General features: G+C 33.9%; 2 protein-coding genes across 2 annotated transcripts; one reads left to right on the top strand and one right to left on the bottom strand.

The window, feature by feature from the left end:
- Positions 1 to 322: 322 nt before the first annotated feature.
- On the bottom strand, positions 323 to 10601 carry LOC132700072 (toll-like receptor 3). The gene is made up of 5 exons (XM_060667190.1): positions 10417 to 10601; positions 4723 to 7044; positions 2394 to 2586; positions 1521 to 1649; positions 323 to 687 (listed from the first exon to the last, which is right to left on the bottom strand). Exons 1-5 carry the CDS (start codon positions 10417 to 10419, stop codon positions 440 to 442), a joined length of 2895 nt encoding a protein of 964 aa, XP_060523173.1. The 5' UTR covers positions 10420 to 10601; the 3' UTR covers positions 323 to 439.
- Positions 10602 to 11622: 1021 nt separating this feature from the next.
- On the top strand, positions 11623 to 12284 carry LOC132699783 (uncharacterized). Its single transcript, XM_060666669.1, has 3 exons — positions 11623 to 11764; positions 11814 to 11996; positions 12054 to 12284. The coding sequence occupies exons 1-3, from the start codon at positions 11725 to 11727 to the stop codon at positions 12242 to 12244; spliced, it is 414 nt and encodes a 137-aa protein (XP_060522652.1). The 5' UTR covers positions 11623 to 11724; the 3' UTR covers positions 12245 to 12284.
- The last annotated feature ends 7344 nt before the right edge of the window (positions 12285 to 19628 follow it).

Raw genomic sequence — 19628 nt, 5'->3', positions numbered from 1 at the left:
AATTGGCGGTTTATCTTTAAAAATTTCAACAAAATCGGGCAAAAAATCCAAAAAAGTGTGAAGATTACAGACAAATTAGTATCATAAGCCACCTGCTAAAGACCTTACATGCCAGGACAAGAGCTAAATGTGAGCTCCACTTTAATCAGAGGCAGTTTGGCTTCAGGTACGAATTTTGGACTTGGCAAGCCCTGTTCTCCTTTACCGTTGCTGTAAAAATACCGAGCGCAGCGCAAGGACATATTTGCCTGCTTCATTGATTATGAAGAGTTGGTACCACAAATATGTTAAAAAATTACTTTATTTAGATGAAATGTGTGCTTAACATACTTTCATCACGTACAAAATATATGTACAGACTGTCCATTTTGTTGCTCGACAATAAACGACGAAATACAAACAATTCTTAAAAAAAATACAATACAATAAAAAATACAAATCAATAAATTAAACTGCCCGATAAGTGCACTAGTGTCACAAATATGGATACGTAACACCAGTTCACGGATGGCAGCGACACAGAATTGCACAAGGTGCTGTTACATATTTCGCAGGCTTTAATGACCATTTGATCGACGGACGAACTACTGGTTGCGTTTGCTTCGTTTAATCCGTTCGCCACGGATTTCTGGACTTCGCAAAAATTGTAGGGCGAGCATCGACGGTATATTGTGGTTTGATCGCCGACTGTAAAAAAAAAGACCGGTTGTAAGGTGGTTGAATTTCACATTTCATCAAACTACTAGTAGTAATCGCGAAATATCACTAAAAAGAGAAAAATGTACACCATTTGGTAGCACGAGAAAATACGAAATAGAATACGAAATAGAATTTATGGAATTTATGAAAAACTAAACTAAACTAGAACACTTGCGAGTGCGGTAATATGCAGGCAATCTAAAATTAAGAAGTGGAACAACAAATTCAAACTAATTAATGCTATTACTGGCAGTCGTGGCCAATACCAGTAGATAATTTTCTGTTTGAATTTTTGGGACATAATTCAGGATACAGTTAACCATAGTTTAGTTGTGGTTAGTTATTGTTTAGAGAATTATTTGGTGTATGTCCGTAGAGTGTGCATAATATTGACCATTAATATCAGTCGGGAATGTGGATGAACTGGGTACAGTAATTGGTTAAATGTAAAAATAGGAAATTATTGTACCAAAAACAATTTTAAATTTAAAAAAGAATCTGAGATCTTAAAAGTTTTCTGGTTTGGCAACAGTTGACTCTGACCTATCGTCGAATCACCAAATCAAATCAAATCTTCGGAAAACATAAAATTATGTAAAATTAAGGCGAAATCGCCACTGTGTTGGACTATCTAAATAGGTGTTTGTGTTTTCATCATTTCTTATTTAAAAGAAGAAGAGAATTACTTTTTATATGTAAATATTTTTAGATGAATACACACCTACACCTACTTATATTTCTTAGAAAATAATATATGACTACTACATTTTTCTCATTCATCGTAGAACTTCTTCTTTTCAAAATATACGTGTCATACTCACTCCGTTGAATGAATTTTAGACACGACAGTCCTATTGCGCATTCTTGACGGGTTGAATTATCAGGTTTCGATTCACATGGCGATCCCTGTCCGGATTCAGCTACACATTCGAAGCACTCAAGTCCATGAACTAAAATTTAAATTGAAACCATTATTTTTTCCAGCTTTTTTGTACAAAATAAAAAAAACGGAATTTCTGATAATATGATTTTGTCTACTCTCAATCAATGTAATTCTTTTGAAACAATATACAGCGTTGGTCAAATTAATTGTTATATTTAAAAAACTGATTGTATCTAGTTTCACTGTTTAAAAAAGCAAAAGCAAATTTTCCTTATTTGATTATGCTGTTTTTTCTACAAATGACTGCCCATTTGTATGGACCCTGTTTACCAAGTTTCAAACAAAAATGTCACACTAACTGCTGTGATTATGTGGATGGAAAGCCTCAAATTGTTACAAGTTTCTTTGAAAAAAAAAAATGACAATAATAGTAGTAGACTAATCGCGACTTTTCAAAAATCTCAGTTTCAAAGTTCGATTAAAAAAAAATTAATTTACTGAATTAGTATCGGGAATAATTTTACTTATTTAAAATTCTTTTATTATAAGAATTTTCTAAAATAAACTGACTTTGTTATATGATTTAAAAGAACTAAAATAATGCGTGCAACTCATCTTAAGCATTGCTAATCAACTGATATTGTGGTATTAGTGTTATGATTTAGAATTAACAGAATTTGTGTCTGCAACCAAATTGAAAGTCGTCTGCACGAGAAGCCGTTCAGTATAGAATTGTCCCATATTTTCTATAGGTATATTTGTATATTTTATTATATTAAATATTTGAAGCACGATTATCTGGCCCTCATACCTGGGTTTAGTAGTGTCAATGCCACAAAAGCTCCACAAAAATACACAATTTTTGTCATTTTTTCTCGTAGACTTATATTAACGCGTAATGTATATTTTTGGAATAAAATCGTATTGGTAGATATCAACGTTAAACTAACCAAAACTAAATGCTTGTTGGTTGCTTCTACTGATAACACCTTATCTCCGCGATTTGTCACGATTTAAAAACGTTGCTTTTACGGTATCACGTACTAAGGTGGGTCTTCACACGAATACTTATCGATGTTATTTTATCATATTCCAAATAAAAGAAACCTTCGATTCGTGCGAGTACCTTGGATAATAACGAATTAGAACAGTTTTGTTGGTTGGATGCGTCATTAGGAACATATGAAACATAAAATTGAATTTGAACATTCTCTTTGTTTGACGTCCGTAATTAAAGACTTGAAAACTCGTTAATAGTACTTTTAATTCAGTTAAACAATTACAGTCTATGAGCATCTTCAATACGCCGATATTGATGCCGCCCTAATACCGATATCCGTTTTGTATGTTCATTTTTAAAGCAATTCATCGTGATAATTAGGTTTCTACACAATGCTGACTCAAATTTCCACCGTAACATTTATTGGAATTTCCACTTAAGAATTATTCGAATATAATATCTCTACTAGTTAAACATTAAGTTGTTCGTAACTAGATTAGATATTGATCTGGCCACCATTTTTAAATATAGTGCCCTCAGAGACTTAAATTTTAATCGCCTCAGGGTCCAGAAATTACTCCAAAATGATTTATGCTTTGCAAAATTCGCCCAAAAAGAAGGAGTTGAATAACCTACGTCTAATTACCACTCTTATTCAATTCCTAAGCGATGAAAAAATATTATTTGGGATCTAAGAGGAGTTGCTTGTTCCATTTATTGGTTGATTGGACTTTTAGGTCATAATTTACTTTAAAATAAGTCACTCGTTTATTGAACACTTGTTGCATAATATACTATTTAAATGCAGATGTCTGATTTTCTTAATGATTTTTAATGTTTTATTCTTTTATGTATGTTTTAATTGTTTATCTAATTTTAAATATAGGAGTATAAAATTATATATATTAAATTTGATATTCATTGCTTCCCGACCTGTTTAAATGTGATTACTAGCATCAATAAATATGTTTTTCTACTACCGTACTTTACCACGTTAGTTTCGGTTCCCATGATTCCGAGCCACTTCGGACATTTCCGGGATTTTACCTTACGGATTTGGGAGCAATCGGATGTTTTCGGAGATATTTCCCACGCTTTGAATTTTGACGTTTGTCAATTCTGACCGTCATGTCAGTGAATGTATTCTTTTTTTGCGAAAATGTACCCAAAAACTAACGGTCGTAGAAAAAGTATAGTATGCAACACGTTCGGTAAACTTTTTAACTCACTCGTTTATTAAAAACTTGCTCCGCTGCACTTCGCTCGTGTCAAATAAACTCTTGAGTCAAATGCCGTTTACCGCACTTGTTACATAATATACTATTATCTAAATAAATAAAGCTGAGCTGTTAACTTAACAGAGCATGTAATATATGCATACATTACAAAAATATAAAACAAACCATAAAAGACACATAATGATAAAGAAAGATAGTGTTCCGTCGAAGATGTTTTTTAAAATAGAATATAAAAGCACAACAGGAGATATTCTTTCTCTTGTTGGCTAATCTGACGTTATATGGATGTATACGAGAAGCTGTTTTTAGTCATCGTCTTCAATTTTGGGTATTTTATCTTGATGACTTAAAGGGAAATACAATTTCTACAACTCATTTTTTCAATACGTAATTTATGAAGAAACAAGCAAAATGGTAATTCTTTTCTACTCGATATTATAAAAACCATTTGAACGTGCAGCTTATGACTTACGTCATCTCGTTATAAATAAATCACACACTTTAATGTACTTTTTGTAATATATTTTTAGTCAAACCATCCAAGGAGACTACTTAGACAAAATTGCAGTAGTTTAGATGACTCACAACTAGTTCTTCACAGAGTTCACAGAGAGTTTCTTTTTAACTTAAAGTTCAGAATGTCTTTACGTTTATAGATATTACGGAAATTAATATAAGCCTCTTGGTAAACTTTGGAAACTACCTCCCTAACTGTAGATCGGATTTGATCTTCAAAAAGGTCAAACCTTAACATTGTTTTGTAGCGTGCTAAATAATAAAAATGTCTACGCTCATTAAAATTTTTATTTCAAGTTAAAACATTTGTTTGATTCCAAAAATTGATAATAAATAATTTTAACAATATTATCCCTAGGGCCACTAACGTGTTTTTATAGTATTGTTAACTGAAGTACTTCAGTGAGTTCGTTCATATCCTCTTCAGGCGAGCAATTGATTCCAACGATGTTGTCGGTATTATAGAGCGCGCTGGCGGGGTATTTGAATTCGACATTTCTATATCCTAGATAATTCAGCATGAATCCCAACGATTTACATTCCCAGGGATTTCCATTAAGCTGTATTGTTCTGGGCGAAATAGTATCTAGCAAGCTCGTGTAGTTGAAAACATTTCCGAAATACGAAAGACTGTGCAACAGATTGTTTTCTAAATTCAAAGTATCCAACGAGACCAGCGGTTTAAAGACTTCGCTCTGGATAGTCACAAATCGATTTTTGGATAAATCTAGTGTCGTAAGTTTGTCCAGATTGGAAAATATTCCCGGCTCTAGCGACATAAGTAGATTTGAGCTTAGATTCAAGTACTTCAAGCTCGTATTCTGGAATAAATCCACCGGCAAAGTCGTCAGAACATTGCTATCGATATACAATTCCTCCAATTTCCATAGTTTCTGAAAAATTTGAGAAGATATGCTTCCCAGCTGATTTCCAGACAAATACAATATCGACAAACTTGTTAAATCTTGAAAAGAATTTTCCGATATTTCGCTGATGTTGTTTCTGGCTAGATCTAAAACCTCCAATCTTATCAGGCCTTTCATTACTTCGTACGATATAGTGGTCCAGGTCATATTAGATAAATCCAATTTGACGAGCGATTTCAAATCTTTGAAAATTCCTATTGGAATGGTTCTTGAGTATTTCAGAAGAGTCTTTGCATCCAAATCAGTTAAGGCAAAGAGGCCGTCCAAGCATGAGTTATCCACTTCTTTAATTTCTGAATTATTGAAGAAAAGTTCCTGCAAAGTGTACAGTCCTTTGAAGTTTTCTTTCTCCAACTTTGTAATAGTTGAGTAGAGTAGACCCAATCTCTTCAAGAAGTGATTCTCGATACCTTTGCTGTTGAACGTGCCTTGGATAGTAATGTAGAGGGATTTTAAAGTCGGTAAACTGGAGAAGCTTTTATCGTATATAGTAGAGATACTGGTGTTGATCATATTTAGTTCTGTTAGCCCAGTAATACCTTGAAATGTTGTATCCGTGATTTTAGTTATCGGATTCGAAGACAGATCTAGCGTCCCTTGTATTGTGATCTCTCCGAATATGTTCTCTACACTCTCAAGTTTGTTTCCAGAAAGATTTAAAGTAGTGCGAATAACGAGATTCGAAAACGCCTCGGATTCGATTTGGGAAATTTGAGAGTTGGACAAATCTAAGGTGCCAATCTGTGATTTATTGAACAAGTTCGCGGGAATTTGTTTTATAGAGTTATATGTTAAATTTAAGACGTTTAATTTATTTGTACCGTTGAAGAACCCATTCGAAAAACTACTCAGGCTAGTATTCGATAAATCGAGAGTAGACCCGGAGGACAAGGATTTTAAAATTATATCGCTATCCAAACTTGAGATTTTGTTATCTTTCAAAATTAAATTTTGAATTCCGGTAACGTTGCTGAGTATAGACAAGTCCAAATCAATATCAAGGTTACTTGCGTATAAAGAATTAACCGAGATTGTACCAGTGGCCGCATCATTGGTACTTCTAATAGATTTTACTCTCGTTTCAGCTAGTTCTAAGTAATCAAGCAAATCGCCTGGAGGAAAAAGTATTTCGTTGATCGGATTAAAACTGAGTTTAGCCTTCTTAACACCAACGTTACTGTAATCAAATCTCTCGATCGAATTGTAAGTTAAATCTAATTCCAAATTCGCAAATCGGGACCATGAGAAATCCAAATTTTTAATGGCGTTGAAACTCAAATCAACATTAGTCATTGTGCTAGAAGTTATGTTACTGAACAAATTTGCGACATCTAAATCTCCTAGTCCATTCTCCGAGAAGTCCAGATTTCGAAGCTTTTTTAAATTTTGAAGAAAGGGATATGCTTTTATGGAGTTTTTACTTAGACTCAGAAAAGTTAGATCGGAAAGTACACTCCAAGCATCTGAAGATATCCTTTGCACAAAGCAGTTATACAAGCTTAGCGAAGAAATTTTGGTAGATATGTCCAGAAAAGGCTCCACAAACCATTCGTTTACTTCTTGAAAGTTTGAATTTGATATGAATATATAGATATCAGTTAAAGAAGCCTTATCAAATTCGGGTTTGATTTTGTACATCTGATACAGGTAATCATCGGCTTGATTCAAACTCTTGCAGGTGACAAATCCGATGGCACCCACGGTATCAAAATCGCAGACGCCGTCAGCCAAGGTGAGTGGTACTAACCAAAACAGGAAGATAAGTGCTTTGGGTAGCATAGTCTGAAAATAAAAGCAAACTTCAGTCAAGTCGTGACATTTAAAAGCTTAAAAGTTTTTGTGGACAAATGAAGCAAATATTACACATTATGTTAAGCTTATTATTACTTAGAGGAAAATGCTGGATTCATTTCAAACGTCTTTACAATTATTAATAGTCGAGTGCCATACGATATGCTCGTTTGAAATTTAAAGGTTGAAATGTAATTTTTTTGAGCCTTTTTTTCTCGATGCGCACATTTGAATATGATGACGAAGACAAATTCATATTTCCGCTAGTATTTTCCCCAGTTAAAGCAAAAATACGAAACACTCAGAATTTTAAGATATTTTTAGAACGTTTCTTAATTACAAAAGACTTTTAAATTAAGACCCATGTAATACTGTCACTAACACACAATAACGCGTTTTACCACAAACCGAAACTCAAGTTTACGTACTCGACGCGCGTTTCGCCAACCAATTTGGCATCTTCAGGAGAAGATTAAAACTAAACTTAATAGAACAAATGTTCTCTATATATATATACACATCGGGAAGTGGGAGGGGAAATTACGCACTGTTCACGCAACCAATCAGCGCGTATAATGGGATAAATGGGATTGGACCTCTGTCCTTGTTCAGTGCCTTATTCCCTCTCTTAACAATTTCTAAGCTTTCGTAGGCATCTAATTTTCTACCATTATTTACATGTTTAACTAATTTTAAATTACTAATATCTACCTTATGATTATTGTTGAACATATGTTCGGCTACACTTGATTTTTCTAATCTAGCAAATTTTAAATGAGCTAAATGTTTCTTGAATCTAATATTAATTGATCTTTTGGTTTGCCCTACATATGACTTGTCACAATCGTTACAACATATTTCATAAATTCCCAACTTTTCAGGGTATCTAGTTTATCCTTGGGATTACCCAAGAGATTTTTTAATTTTGATCTGTACTGATAGACACTTCGAAGACCTGCGGCCTTGAAGACTCTGTCAATTCCACTTGTATATTGGGGAGAGAAAGGAATTGAGACTACTTTTAAATTTTCCTTATCAGCTTGAAAAGTCGTTGATTTTTGAAGTTTGTTTTTAAATCTAAATTTCCTAATTAATTTATCGATAAAACTATCTTCATAGCCATTGATTCTAGCCACCTTTTTTATAAGGCTTCTTTCCACCTCAAACCTTTCTTGATTTATAGGAAATGTGACAAGTCTATGGATTAGAAAATTAAAGCTTGCCATTTTATGTTGAAAAGCATGGTTAGAATCATTAGTTATGTATCTTAAAGTACTAGTGTCTTTCCGATAAATGTCAAAAACTATATGATTTTCACTGTTTTTGATAACGAGAACGTCCAAAAAAGGCAACTGCATGTTACTTTGTATTTCATATGTGAATTTAATAGATGGGAAGTAATTATTCAAATTTGAAACAAAGTCGTTTAAATCCATGGAAGTTGTATCAAAAACCGCGAAAACATCGTCGACGTATCTATACCATATCCTAGGAAAGTACTCGAAATTTTCTTTAGCATTATGTTCAAAATGATGCACGAAAAGTTCAGCCAGGAAAGGAGATAAACAATTTCCCATGGCCGTGCCATTTTGTTGTTGATAATAGTTGCTATTATATAGAAAAATATTTTGACTCATGCAAAGCTTTGTCGGAGTGATTACCTCTTCAATTATATAAGATATAGATAGATAGATATTAAGTTTAGTTTTAATCTTCTCCCGAAGATGCTAACTTGGTTGACAAAACACGCGTCGAGTACGTAAACTTGAGTTTCGGTTTGTGGTAAAACGCGTTATTGTGTGTTAGTACAGTGCCTAAGGTTCCAGTCAAGAGTTTGAATACTGTCACTGTATTTTTATTGAAAAATACAAACGAAAAATGATATGTAACTTTAAAACTCTTTAACATTCAACCATTAAGCAATAATAACTGCCACTTTGATTTGATACGAGCGTAATAAACGAATAACTTAGCATGTTGGCATATTATCCTGTTTTAACCATCAATATTTAATGAATGCATTTATTCACATGTATATATTCACTGAGTGACATGTTACATCACTATTAAAATACCGGAAACATTCGAAGTGCCTCGGGATAGTGAAGCCGACATTATGTCTATAATGTCAAACAATGACTGGTGCAAAGACGTAAAAGTTTGAAATTCATCTTTTTAAATGCTTGTCCTAAAAAAATAATATCATTTATAATTTTTGATTTGTTTAACGTTTAATTCACAGGAGAGGCAGTTTATTGGTTAAGTTTATATTTATCAATTTATTTCATTTTATATTTTCAAAATTTCTAATTTTTAAAAATTATCAAGTATTGTTGTTACATCGTTACATCAGCAATGTTTTTTAGAAAATAGAGAGTGGTCCGAATATTTAGCTTTTTATTTTTAAAATGGTTTAATTGTTTCAATTAAACAGAACTTCCTATATGTTCTAATTCTAATTAGAATTCAAAGGTAAATTTGTATAAGGCTTTCATAATTAAGTTCATTCGTTTCTGCGATACTTTAGGTTGGTTTTATATATTTTTTGCAAAGTTCACACTTAATATATTTTAAAGTGTTTAACAAAAACAATGTTTAAAAGAAAGTACACATTTAAATGCTTGGAAACTATACAATGGTCCGAATATTAAGTTTTGTATTTTCTAAATCTTTTTCTTTCTAAAAATAAATTTTCTAAAATAATTTTAAAGTGATTTAAAAAACAAACCAAAACTAAGATCGAATTCAAAATTTTGAGCTTTAAAACATCAATTATAAAAATTATTGTAATTATTTTAATAGGATCCACATTCCATTTTGCTCTTAAAATAAGAATAAGGAAGTAACTGTCAACTACATATATACCGTATTAAGGAACACAAATTCTTGCTTTTGACTTAAAAAAACTATAATGTTGAAATAAAAAATCATATCAATTGTTATTTTCGATAGACCGAACTTTAATCTGAATTACTAATAGTATACATGCTTTCTATCATTCCTTCAAAATTATACCCACTAACTAATTCTCGTAGAAATAGTATAGTTGATAAACTTCTTCAGTCACTCGCTTATTAAACACTCGCTCGACTCGTGCTAAATGAAACTCGTGACTAAAGCGGTATTAAGCATAAGTATGCAACAGGTTGATCAACTTCTTGACGGTTTTATTGAACTTAAAATTAAACTCGTCGTTCATAAAACTTGTTACATTATATATTCAAAGATTATTCTATTGTTTTGCATACCGTTAAGTTAAACAATTGGCATTTACATGTTTAAAATTATGTTTCCTACTTCAGTTTCAACCTAAATTCACTAACTAAACATATATTAGATCTGAAAATCAAACAACTTCCTTACCATTTCGATCGTGTAGTCGATTACTTTTTGCGTTGTGGTTATCTCGTACAGTGACTTCAAAAACGGGGAGGGTCCGCTATATCAATGTAGAATTATCTGAAAATGAAAACGCCGTTCCACGAATTGGCAAAAATGGGTTGCACAATCAGTTGCACTCAATCTGTTGTCTATTTGTTTGCATAGGAGCCATTGCTGTTAGATATTTCTGGATAAATATCCAATAGGTATTGTGAAATCGGTTAGGAATAAAATTTATCACTTTGTAATCTCCAAGGCAATTATACGATCAAGTCACCTTTAAATAACGAATGTATCTAAGTTAATGCGAAAATATCTCAAATACCAATTAATAAGGAAAAATTTATAGTCTTTCGTATATGTACATTGTTTAAACAGGGAGCTCTAAATGGGAGATAAATAGAAAGCTATATGTTTATATTATTGTATCCCGAACATTAATCATTTGTTGTCCTATGTGTGAAGTATTCTTGTTGATTTATATCGACCGTTAAGTTTCTGCTACAAATAAACGGGTACACCCTGTTTTGCTCTAATTAAATCGGGGAATTTTCGACATTTATGATATCTATTTTGGGAATTTTCGCGAGCCCTCCCCACTTATTTTAAGTAACGATTAAAAGTTTTGCGTCTTACAGATACCACGAACTGATGAGAAATTGATTTTATTTTTAATATTCGGGATTAAAAAATCTAATTGCCGAGACAAGATTAACTATTTTAGGTAGAACTCTTCAGTTTAGGTTTCGGGTCCTGATTTCTACCTTTCAGTATTTATATGTTCATTTCTCTTTAATCTACATTCTATATAAAATTACGCTGCAGTTGCTATAAAGCAAGATGTGAAAAATATAATTTTCTTTATATTTGTCTAAATATCTTTATTTGAATTGTCAGTCATGAAATAAACTATAAAAATTACTCCTTGTCCTATTCACATTATTTGTTTTAATTGACACCTAGGAGTGTGTACATATATACAGCTCTATTTCTGACTATTATAGCAACATATTGTAACCAGCTACACTTTGGATCTGTTTCTTGTATTAAAACAATAAAATAAAATTCGAGGTAGTAATTACAGTAAAAATCCCCATTGGTACGATTATTATAGATTACTTGCCATTTAACTAAATTTTGCCCTTATCTTCCAGATTTCGTAACCCATCGTTCCAAGGTAATATAAATATCAAGAGATAATGAAATGAAGCACTACAAGTCGGGCGCACCTACGGCGGATCAATCCACCAGATATCCAGTGATTATTAAATCGGTTCCAATTTCGCTGCAATGAACACAATCGCCGTCATCTCTTTTCTTTCATTATTTTGTAAGTAGACTGTCTCCTCCATCCAATCATTCTACATTACTACTTCTAGGCATCGTATCGAGCTACCCGGAGACCTGTTATTATTGTCCTTTATCGGAAAATTGCACCAGCCCTATAGTCCGAAAATGCGGCTCCAGCATGTCCGAGGGAGCCGTTGGTCAAATCGCGAACATAACTTCTGGGACTGGAGGTGTGGGAGTCGCATGCCTGACGGTAACTGCGGAAGGAAACAGTAAAAGGAGCGAAACGTGAGTCTCAAATCTACAAAGCTAATATGTTTCGGTTTCAGACAAGGACCGTACACTAAAATCGTGTTCCTACAAGCAATACAACGGTGAAGATATTTGCCGATTCTATCAAAGTAACGCGAAAATTAAGAGCTGCAAATCGTGCGATGAGAGTAATTGTAATAGCTCCAGTTCTGTTCAACTCTCCCTTTTCTCGTTCATATGTCTTTATGTAATCATAATTGTAAAATAATATTGGACTTAATAAAAGCTTACTAAATGTGATCCTAAGCTTTGAGTTACTTCTGTCGCTCTCAGCAATTTATTTTTTTTTTCTTTAAATATAAATTTTTAGTTAACTTAAATAAAATCCTATATACCAAAAACACCAACTACACAAATAATAATGGTGGTGTTATGTTGTGTAACGGTCTTAGAAAAAGTCACTCTTTTATTAAACACTCGCTCCGCTTGTGTCAAATAAACTGATCAGTCAAATGCCGTTTAGTGCACTTGTTGCATAATATACTATTAATAACAATAATAATAATAATAATAATAATAATAATAATAATAATAATAATAATAATAATAATAATAATATCTCTTCTGCGAAAAACGTCGTTTTTCGCAGAAGAGATAATCAATTGTTTACGAGAAACCAACGAGTCTTCTACCGCAACTTACTAAATGGCTCACAAGAAAAAACAAACGACGCACAATACCCTAATGAAGCAGCTGTAAAGAACTTCTGGAGCAACGTTTGGGATAACCCACGAAATCACAAGCATAATGCTGGATGGATCGCAATGGAGAAGAAGAAAACCGAGAAGATACCCATGATGCTACCTCCGACAATTACAGTATACGACATTAAACAGACACTCTCAAAATCACAGAACTGGAAGGCACCGGGTCCGGACGGAGTGCAGACTACTGGTATAAAAAATTCGTTGCAACACACGCTAAGATGGCTCAACTCTTTCAAGAAATCCTGGTTGATCCACAGACATTCCCAAATTTTCTTGCAAAAGGGACAACTTACCTCCTGCCGAAATCTGATCCCCCACAGGATGATCCTGCAAAGTATAGGCCGGTAACCTGTCTACCGACATTATACAAACTCTTCAGCGGTATTCTATCCGAAAAAATCTATCAACACATCTCTGAGCACAACCTCCTTGCAGAGGAGCAAAAAGGCTGTAGAAAACACGCGCAAGGGTACAAAGAGCAGCTAATCATAGATTCAGTTACTATCGAAGACGCAAAAGTAAACAAACGAAACATCTATACAGCTTACGTGGACTACGAGAAAGCTTTCGACAGCGTCCCGCACTCCTGGCTAATCGAATGTCTTTCATTATATAAAATCAATCCGCTCATTATAAACCTACTTACTAGCATGATGAGGATGTGGGAAACCAACGTTACTATCAGCACCAAATGCCCAGTGTTCAAGCCTATAAATATAAAAATAAGAAGGGGTATATTCCAAGGCGACGCCTTAAGCGCCCTGTGGTTTTGCATAGCACTAAACCCACTATCCACGGCTATAAAGAGCAAGCGAAGCGGTTATAAGACACCCAATACGAACCAAGAAATAAGCCACCTAGCCTACATGGATGACATAAAATTATACTCAGAAACCAACAATGGATTGAAAAGGCTCCTACGAACAGTAGAGGAATTCTCAAATGATGTTGGGATGAGTTTTGGCCTTGATAAATGCAAGACCAACTCTGTTGTCAAAGGCAAATGGAGCCAAGGCCAGGATTTCCAACTTCTACAGAGATCAGGCGGAGGCGCGATTCTACCAATGGACAGAAATGAATCCTACAAATATCTGATCTTTCTGCAATCACAGGGAATAGCCAAAAAAGAAGTTAAACATCAATTGATTAACACCATGAAGGAGAGACTAAAAAAGATATTGAAAACATCCCTATCGGCAAGGAACAAAATAACTGCTACAAACAGCTTAGCAATACCTGTTGTCGCACATAGCTTTGCAGTCATTAAATGGACCACCACCGACCTTGAAGATGCAAATAGGACCATTAGAACCATGTATACAAGATTCAGGGCCCACCACCCAAAATCGAGTAAAGAGCGCTTCCACCTGCCAAGAAGGCAGGGAGGTAGAGGAATCACTGATCTACGACTACTACACAGAACTCAGATTAAAAGCCTTCGAGAGTTCTTTACTAAAACCGCAATGACATCGGCCCTTCACGATGCTATAAACAAATGCGACAAATCCCTTACCCCACTTAATATAAGCAGCATACACTTTGAAATTGACCCTGAATATAATGTGGCAAATCAGACCCAAAAATGGATGAGCAAGGAATTGCATGGCAGATATCCATTTATGCTGCAATCAGAAAATATTAATAAACAGGCGTCACTGGGATGGCTTTTACATGGGAATATTTTCCCTGAAACAGAAGGGTTTTTATGTGCCATCCAAGATCAAATACTACCAACAAGATCACATTTGAAATATGTTGTGAAAGATCCACAGATAGAAAGATCCTGCTGCAGGATGTGTGGGGAAGGCAATGAAAACATTGAACATATTATAAGTGGGTGTAAAATCCTAGCTCCTACATACTACACTGCTAGACATAATGATGTTGCGAAAATTGTCCATCGAGAGCTCTGCAAAATTGCCGGAATAAAAAAACATGAAGCTCCATACTACCAGTACCGACCGGATCCAGTAACGGAGAATGATAGAGCAAAAATCTACTGGGATAAGACTATGCTGACTGATCAAACTGTGCAACATAATAGACCTGACATCTGCCTGCTGGACAAAGATAATAATGCGCTCACGCTGATAGATGTTGCCGTCCCTGCGCCTGCCAATCTGGAAAGGAAGCACACTGAAAAGCTGGAAAAATACATACCTCTATCAAACGAATTACGAAGAATATGGAACGTCTCAGGAATTCGCACAGTACCATTGATTATAGGAGCCACAGGAGAAATCCCGCAGAAGACCCTTGATGGCCTAAAACAACTGCAGATTCCCGAAAAATACTATCTTGAGATGCAAAAAGCGGCCATACTTGCAACCTGCAACATAATGAGGAGGGTATTAAATATAGAAGAGTAGAGAAGAAAAAGAATGCTGTCTTGCCCAACCAGGCCGACAACATTATTACTTACCGTTGAAAACGTGAAGAAAAAAAAAAAAAAAAAATTATTCACGTATTAATATACAATGAAAAGGACACGGTTCATATGAACAAAATAAGATATTTTGAGCGTCCGTTTTTAAAAGGTAGCAGCGCTAGGCAGAAAAAATAAACATAAAAAGAAAAAAAAATAAATACCTAGTACGATCTGTGCTAATAGAGGGATTTACACTTTGGACATTACTTAAATATTTAATTATATTAATATTTCACGCAGGTGTGTCGAAAAGGTATTGTATATCAATTTAAGAGACTGATACAATGTTTTAGCCATGTCATATATAAAGATGTTTCAAAAATTCCAGAGGTGTGACGTGGAGGGGTGAGCAGGCCATTAAATTTAAATTGTGACGTCCGTGCGAAAGCTGATTTTTTTTTAAAGATAGCGTGGAAACTTCAACCCTATAATTTTGTGATAAATATTACATTTATGGAGATATCGTCGATTTTTCATATTAAGCCATCGAACTTCCTTCAGTTTATGATTAACAGGCCTGTCGCGTTTAATCCCAAAAATGAATCTTAGACAGTATTTCTGTATTTTTTTTAATCCGTTCTGAGGCAGCCGCTGTCAGACATGGGCCATATACGACATCACAGTGGTTAAAAGAAGATAAAATTATCGAATCACACGGACCTTTTTTAATGATTGATTTATTTGAAATATTTTTAGAACCATATAAGCATTTTAAGTGGGCAATGGATTTTTTACTACATTTTGTAACGTGACCATTAAATCTTAGCTTATTGTCGAGCATAAGCCCAAGGTTTTTTGCCTCCGTTTTCAGAGGAATGCACACAGTCGATATTTTTAGTTCGACTACTTGAGATAATCGATCAACATCCATATGCCTACCAAAGAACAATGCTATACATTTTTTTGGATTTAGATGAAGTGAATGTTCTAGGGACACCCTGTTAATGATTTCTAGATCATTATTTATGAATTGACAGCTTTCCAAAATTTAATATCCCGAAAATGAGTAATAAACATGTGTATCATCTGCATACATTTGGGTTTTGCAATGTTGTATAAACCCAGGAAACGCGGACGTATATATACAGTATAAAATTGGCCCCAGAATGGAGCCTTGACCCACTCCAGATATTATAGGACGGCAGTCTAATTGCTGTCCATTTAGAACCACTTTTTGTGTAGGACCTTGTAAGTAATTCCCCATAAATTCGACAGCACCCTTATCAAGCCCTATGTATTTTAAAATAGATTCAAGGTATCAAACGCCTTAGAGTAATCCAACATGACAAAGATGATACATTTGGCTTCGTCAATTGCTCCAAATAAATTTCAGTGAGGTTTAGGGGAGCAGTTGCACAGAATAGTATTTTTCTCCAAATGATCAATCAGTTGAGTTTTAATGACATTTTCCAGAATTTTGGAAACTACAGACAAAATGCTAATAGGGCGTAATTCATTATAACTTGTGGGACTTTTAGTTTGGGAAAGAGGCACAATATGTGCGAGGAAGGAAAAACGGAATTATTGGTGCAAAAATTAACGATGTGACAGATATATTTAAGAATAAATGGACAACAAAAGATTAGAAAGTTCCATATATTCCGACTGTTCTGGACTTAATGTTGCATAATAATTTCGACACTGTGATAGCATAAAATTTCAGCTTCAGCTTCATCTTATTAAAAATAAAGATATAATAGTTAGGTAAGTAAAATATATTTTGCTAGAATGTGTGCTAAACTACTGGAGGCTTGTATCTTTTTCCCATGTGTCTTTCAGAAGCCTAAACATAGCTCTACCCAGTTGACGTCTTTCCGGATATTTGTTTAAATATATTTCGTCGGCTTTTGCTTCGTTTCTACTGCAGAGAATAAAACACTCCAACATATCATACTTATCACTATTTGAAAAGTAATTCACTTTAAAACTAGCAATTTATTAACTTCACACATCTGACACTGACTGTTGACAATAATTACGATTGATGGAACTTGATGGAAAATAAACGCAGCGATATCAAAACTCATTATCCTGCAATCTTATTTTTGTAATTTTTCCGGATTTATCTTGACCAAATATAAATATGTTATATAGCTAGAATATTTTTTGGCATATACATGCGCTGCACCCCGTATTTTGAGCAATATTATAAGAAACGCATCTTTTATACATTTCTTTACTATGCTGAGGTCCTGTGAGACCACCGCTTTGTAATGAAAATGTATCTTAGGATAATGATATCGACGCGTTCTATATTTCAACATTTTATAAAAGAAAGTCGTCAATCACAGAGAAAAAGACTTAGTTTCTAAAAATAAACAAAATTTAATCTAGTTAAATAATTTAATTCGTATCGTGTAACCTTAGTGCCTGTGGGAACTTCTACTTTCCCTCTTTTTGCACTTATTGCTTTTTCTATCTGAGCATATGTCTAAAATAACCCAAACTTTAAATTTAGTTTCTTCAATAGAAACAATGTACCTACTTGAAGAATACTACCTAGACTCAGCAATATTAGGTACCCATTTTTTAAGTTTTCAAGAAACTTAATTTTTCAAAGAAACTTCCACAGGCTACCGTAATCATCGGTTGCATCGGTTGTTGTTGCGCCAAACTTGCCAACGTTTCGCCAATCATCCTGTTGGCTTCTTTAGAGCTTAACTGAAACTGTTAAAGTTAAGCGCCGAAGAAGCCAACAGGATGAACTGACGCAGGAGGAATAGTGTACAGACCACCCCACACAACTAGGGCGTACTGTAGTAATATAAAACTATATATACTCAACAACAGGGGGAATCCAGAAGTTTCGTAAATAGTACATACCTTGAAACAAGTACTGGTCAATATTTGACAAATGCTGAATTAACCTTATTTTTGAGGCAAAATTACCTAAATTTAGTACATACATTTCTCAAGGAATTCTCCGCTGGATGTCCCTTACAAATTTATTCATCCCCACCCCTCTGTAGGGGCGTAAAAATACTGCGCCCATATTCCTAAAGATGAGAACTGTTGTACGATTTCAATAACATTCAGTACGCCTAGCTATGGGATATAATCCGTTCAGTTTTAATATTAAAATGCATTCAGAACATAAGGGTGGGAGATTTTTAAAATGTCATAATTCGCAAATTCATGCTGACCATGGCTTGTGTGGCATCAATTAAAAGGCAATTAAGAGTAGATTATAAAAAAATATATTTATAGACGTCATCTGTCAAATTGACATTTTTCATAGGTTTTTATAATGTAAAAAATGATAAAAAAAATTAATTAAACAGTACTGAAATATTCGACCTTAGAGGGCGAAAAAATTACAAGCTGCCAAGTACTATTAAAGAAAGCAAAGTTAACTCCATATTCGACATTTTTGATGCATCACAAAATTGTCTACAGGGTGAAACATACAATTTTTTGATAAAAATGTGTTATTCGACATCTTCGACAGGGAAAATATTACAAGGTGCCCAGTCCTATTAAAGAAAGCGAAATTAACTTAATATTCCACACATTTTTGACGCGGCATTAAGTCGCCTACAGAATAAAACGTCCAATTATTTGGATAAGGGTATCTTTTTCAAGGTTGCACATTTAACAAACTAATCATGATAATTAAATTCAATAAAAGCAGCTTTATTAGTTTTTTTGTCTGCGAAAATTACTCAAGGGTATAGTCTGTTTAGACGTTTTTACTAATCCATGCTGTACCAAGCGAGCAAAATTTGAAAAAAAAAATTGAAATTAATTTTTTTTAACATTTTTATAATATATGCCTTAATATATACCCCATACGCAATAATTTGGAAATTATGAAAATCTATGAAACATTTTTTTCATATTCTACTCTTAATTACCTTTTAATTGAGGCCCCCAGCCATGGTCTGCTTTTAACACACCCCTACCCTTATGTTCGGAATGGATTCTAATATTACTAAAATTAAACGGATTATTTCCCATACCCAGGAGTACTGAATATCATTGAAATCGTACAAACGTTTACGTATTTAGGTATGAGGGTGGAGTATTTTCAAATCTGCTAGGGACATTCGGTGGAGGATTCCTTGAGAAACACAACCAAATTGCGTTAATTTTGCTTCAAAAATAAGGTTCAGACAGCATTTTTCAAATATTGACCAGTATTTCTTTAGTCCACTGTAATTTGACGCAGATTTCAATCCCTATCCCAAACTAACTTTAGCCAGGTCCTTGAAACACCGGAATAAGATGTTCCCCTCCCCATTCAGATAACAATTTATCTAGCAGCGTGTCAGTCAATCAAAAAAACCGGTTACTGGCGTCAAAAAGATTATGCTTCCGATAAATATAGATTTACTTATAGCAAATACATTTTAATTTGAGGAAATATGGCAATATTTTCATTATGACTTAATTTTATTCTTTTAATTAAGTTTGCGTTACGTTTGTTATTAAAATGATTCAGATAGGGAAAATTTTCT

This window comes from Cylas formicarius, unplaced genomic scaffold (genome assembly GCF_029955315.1).
Source record: "Cylas formicarius isolate icCylForm1 unplaced genomic scaffold, icCylForm1.1 PGA_scaffold_3__17_contigs__length_32017465, whole genome shotgun sequence".
In the NCBI taxonomy this organism is placed as follows: Eukaryota; Metazoa; Arthropoda; class Insecta; order Coleoptera; family Brentidae; genus Cylas; species Cylas formicarius.
Note: the sequence above shows the minus strand (reverse complement) of the source record. Positions and strands in the feature narration are given on the sequence as shown.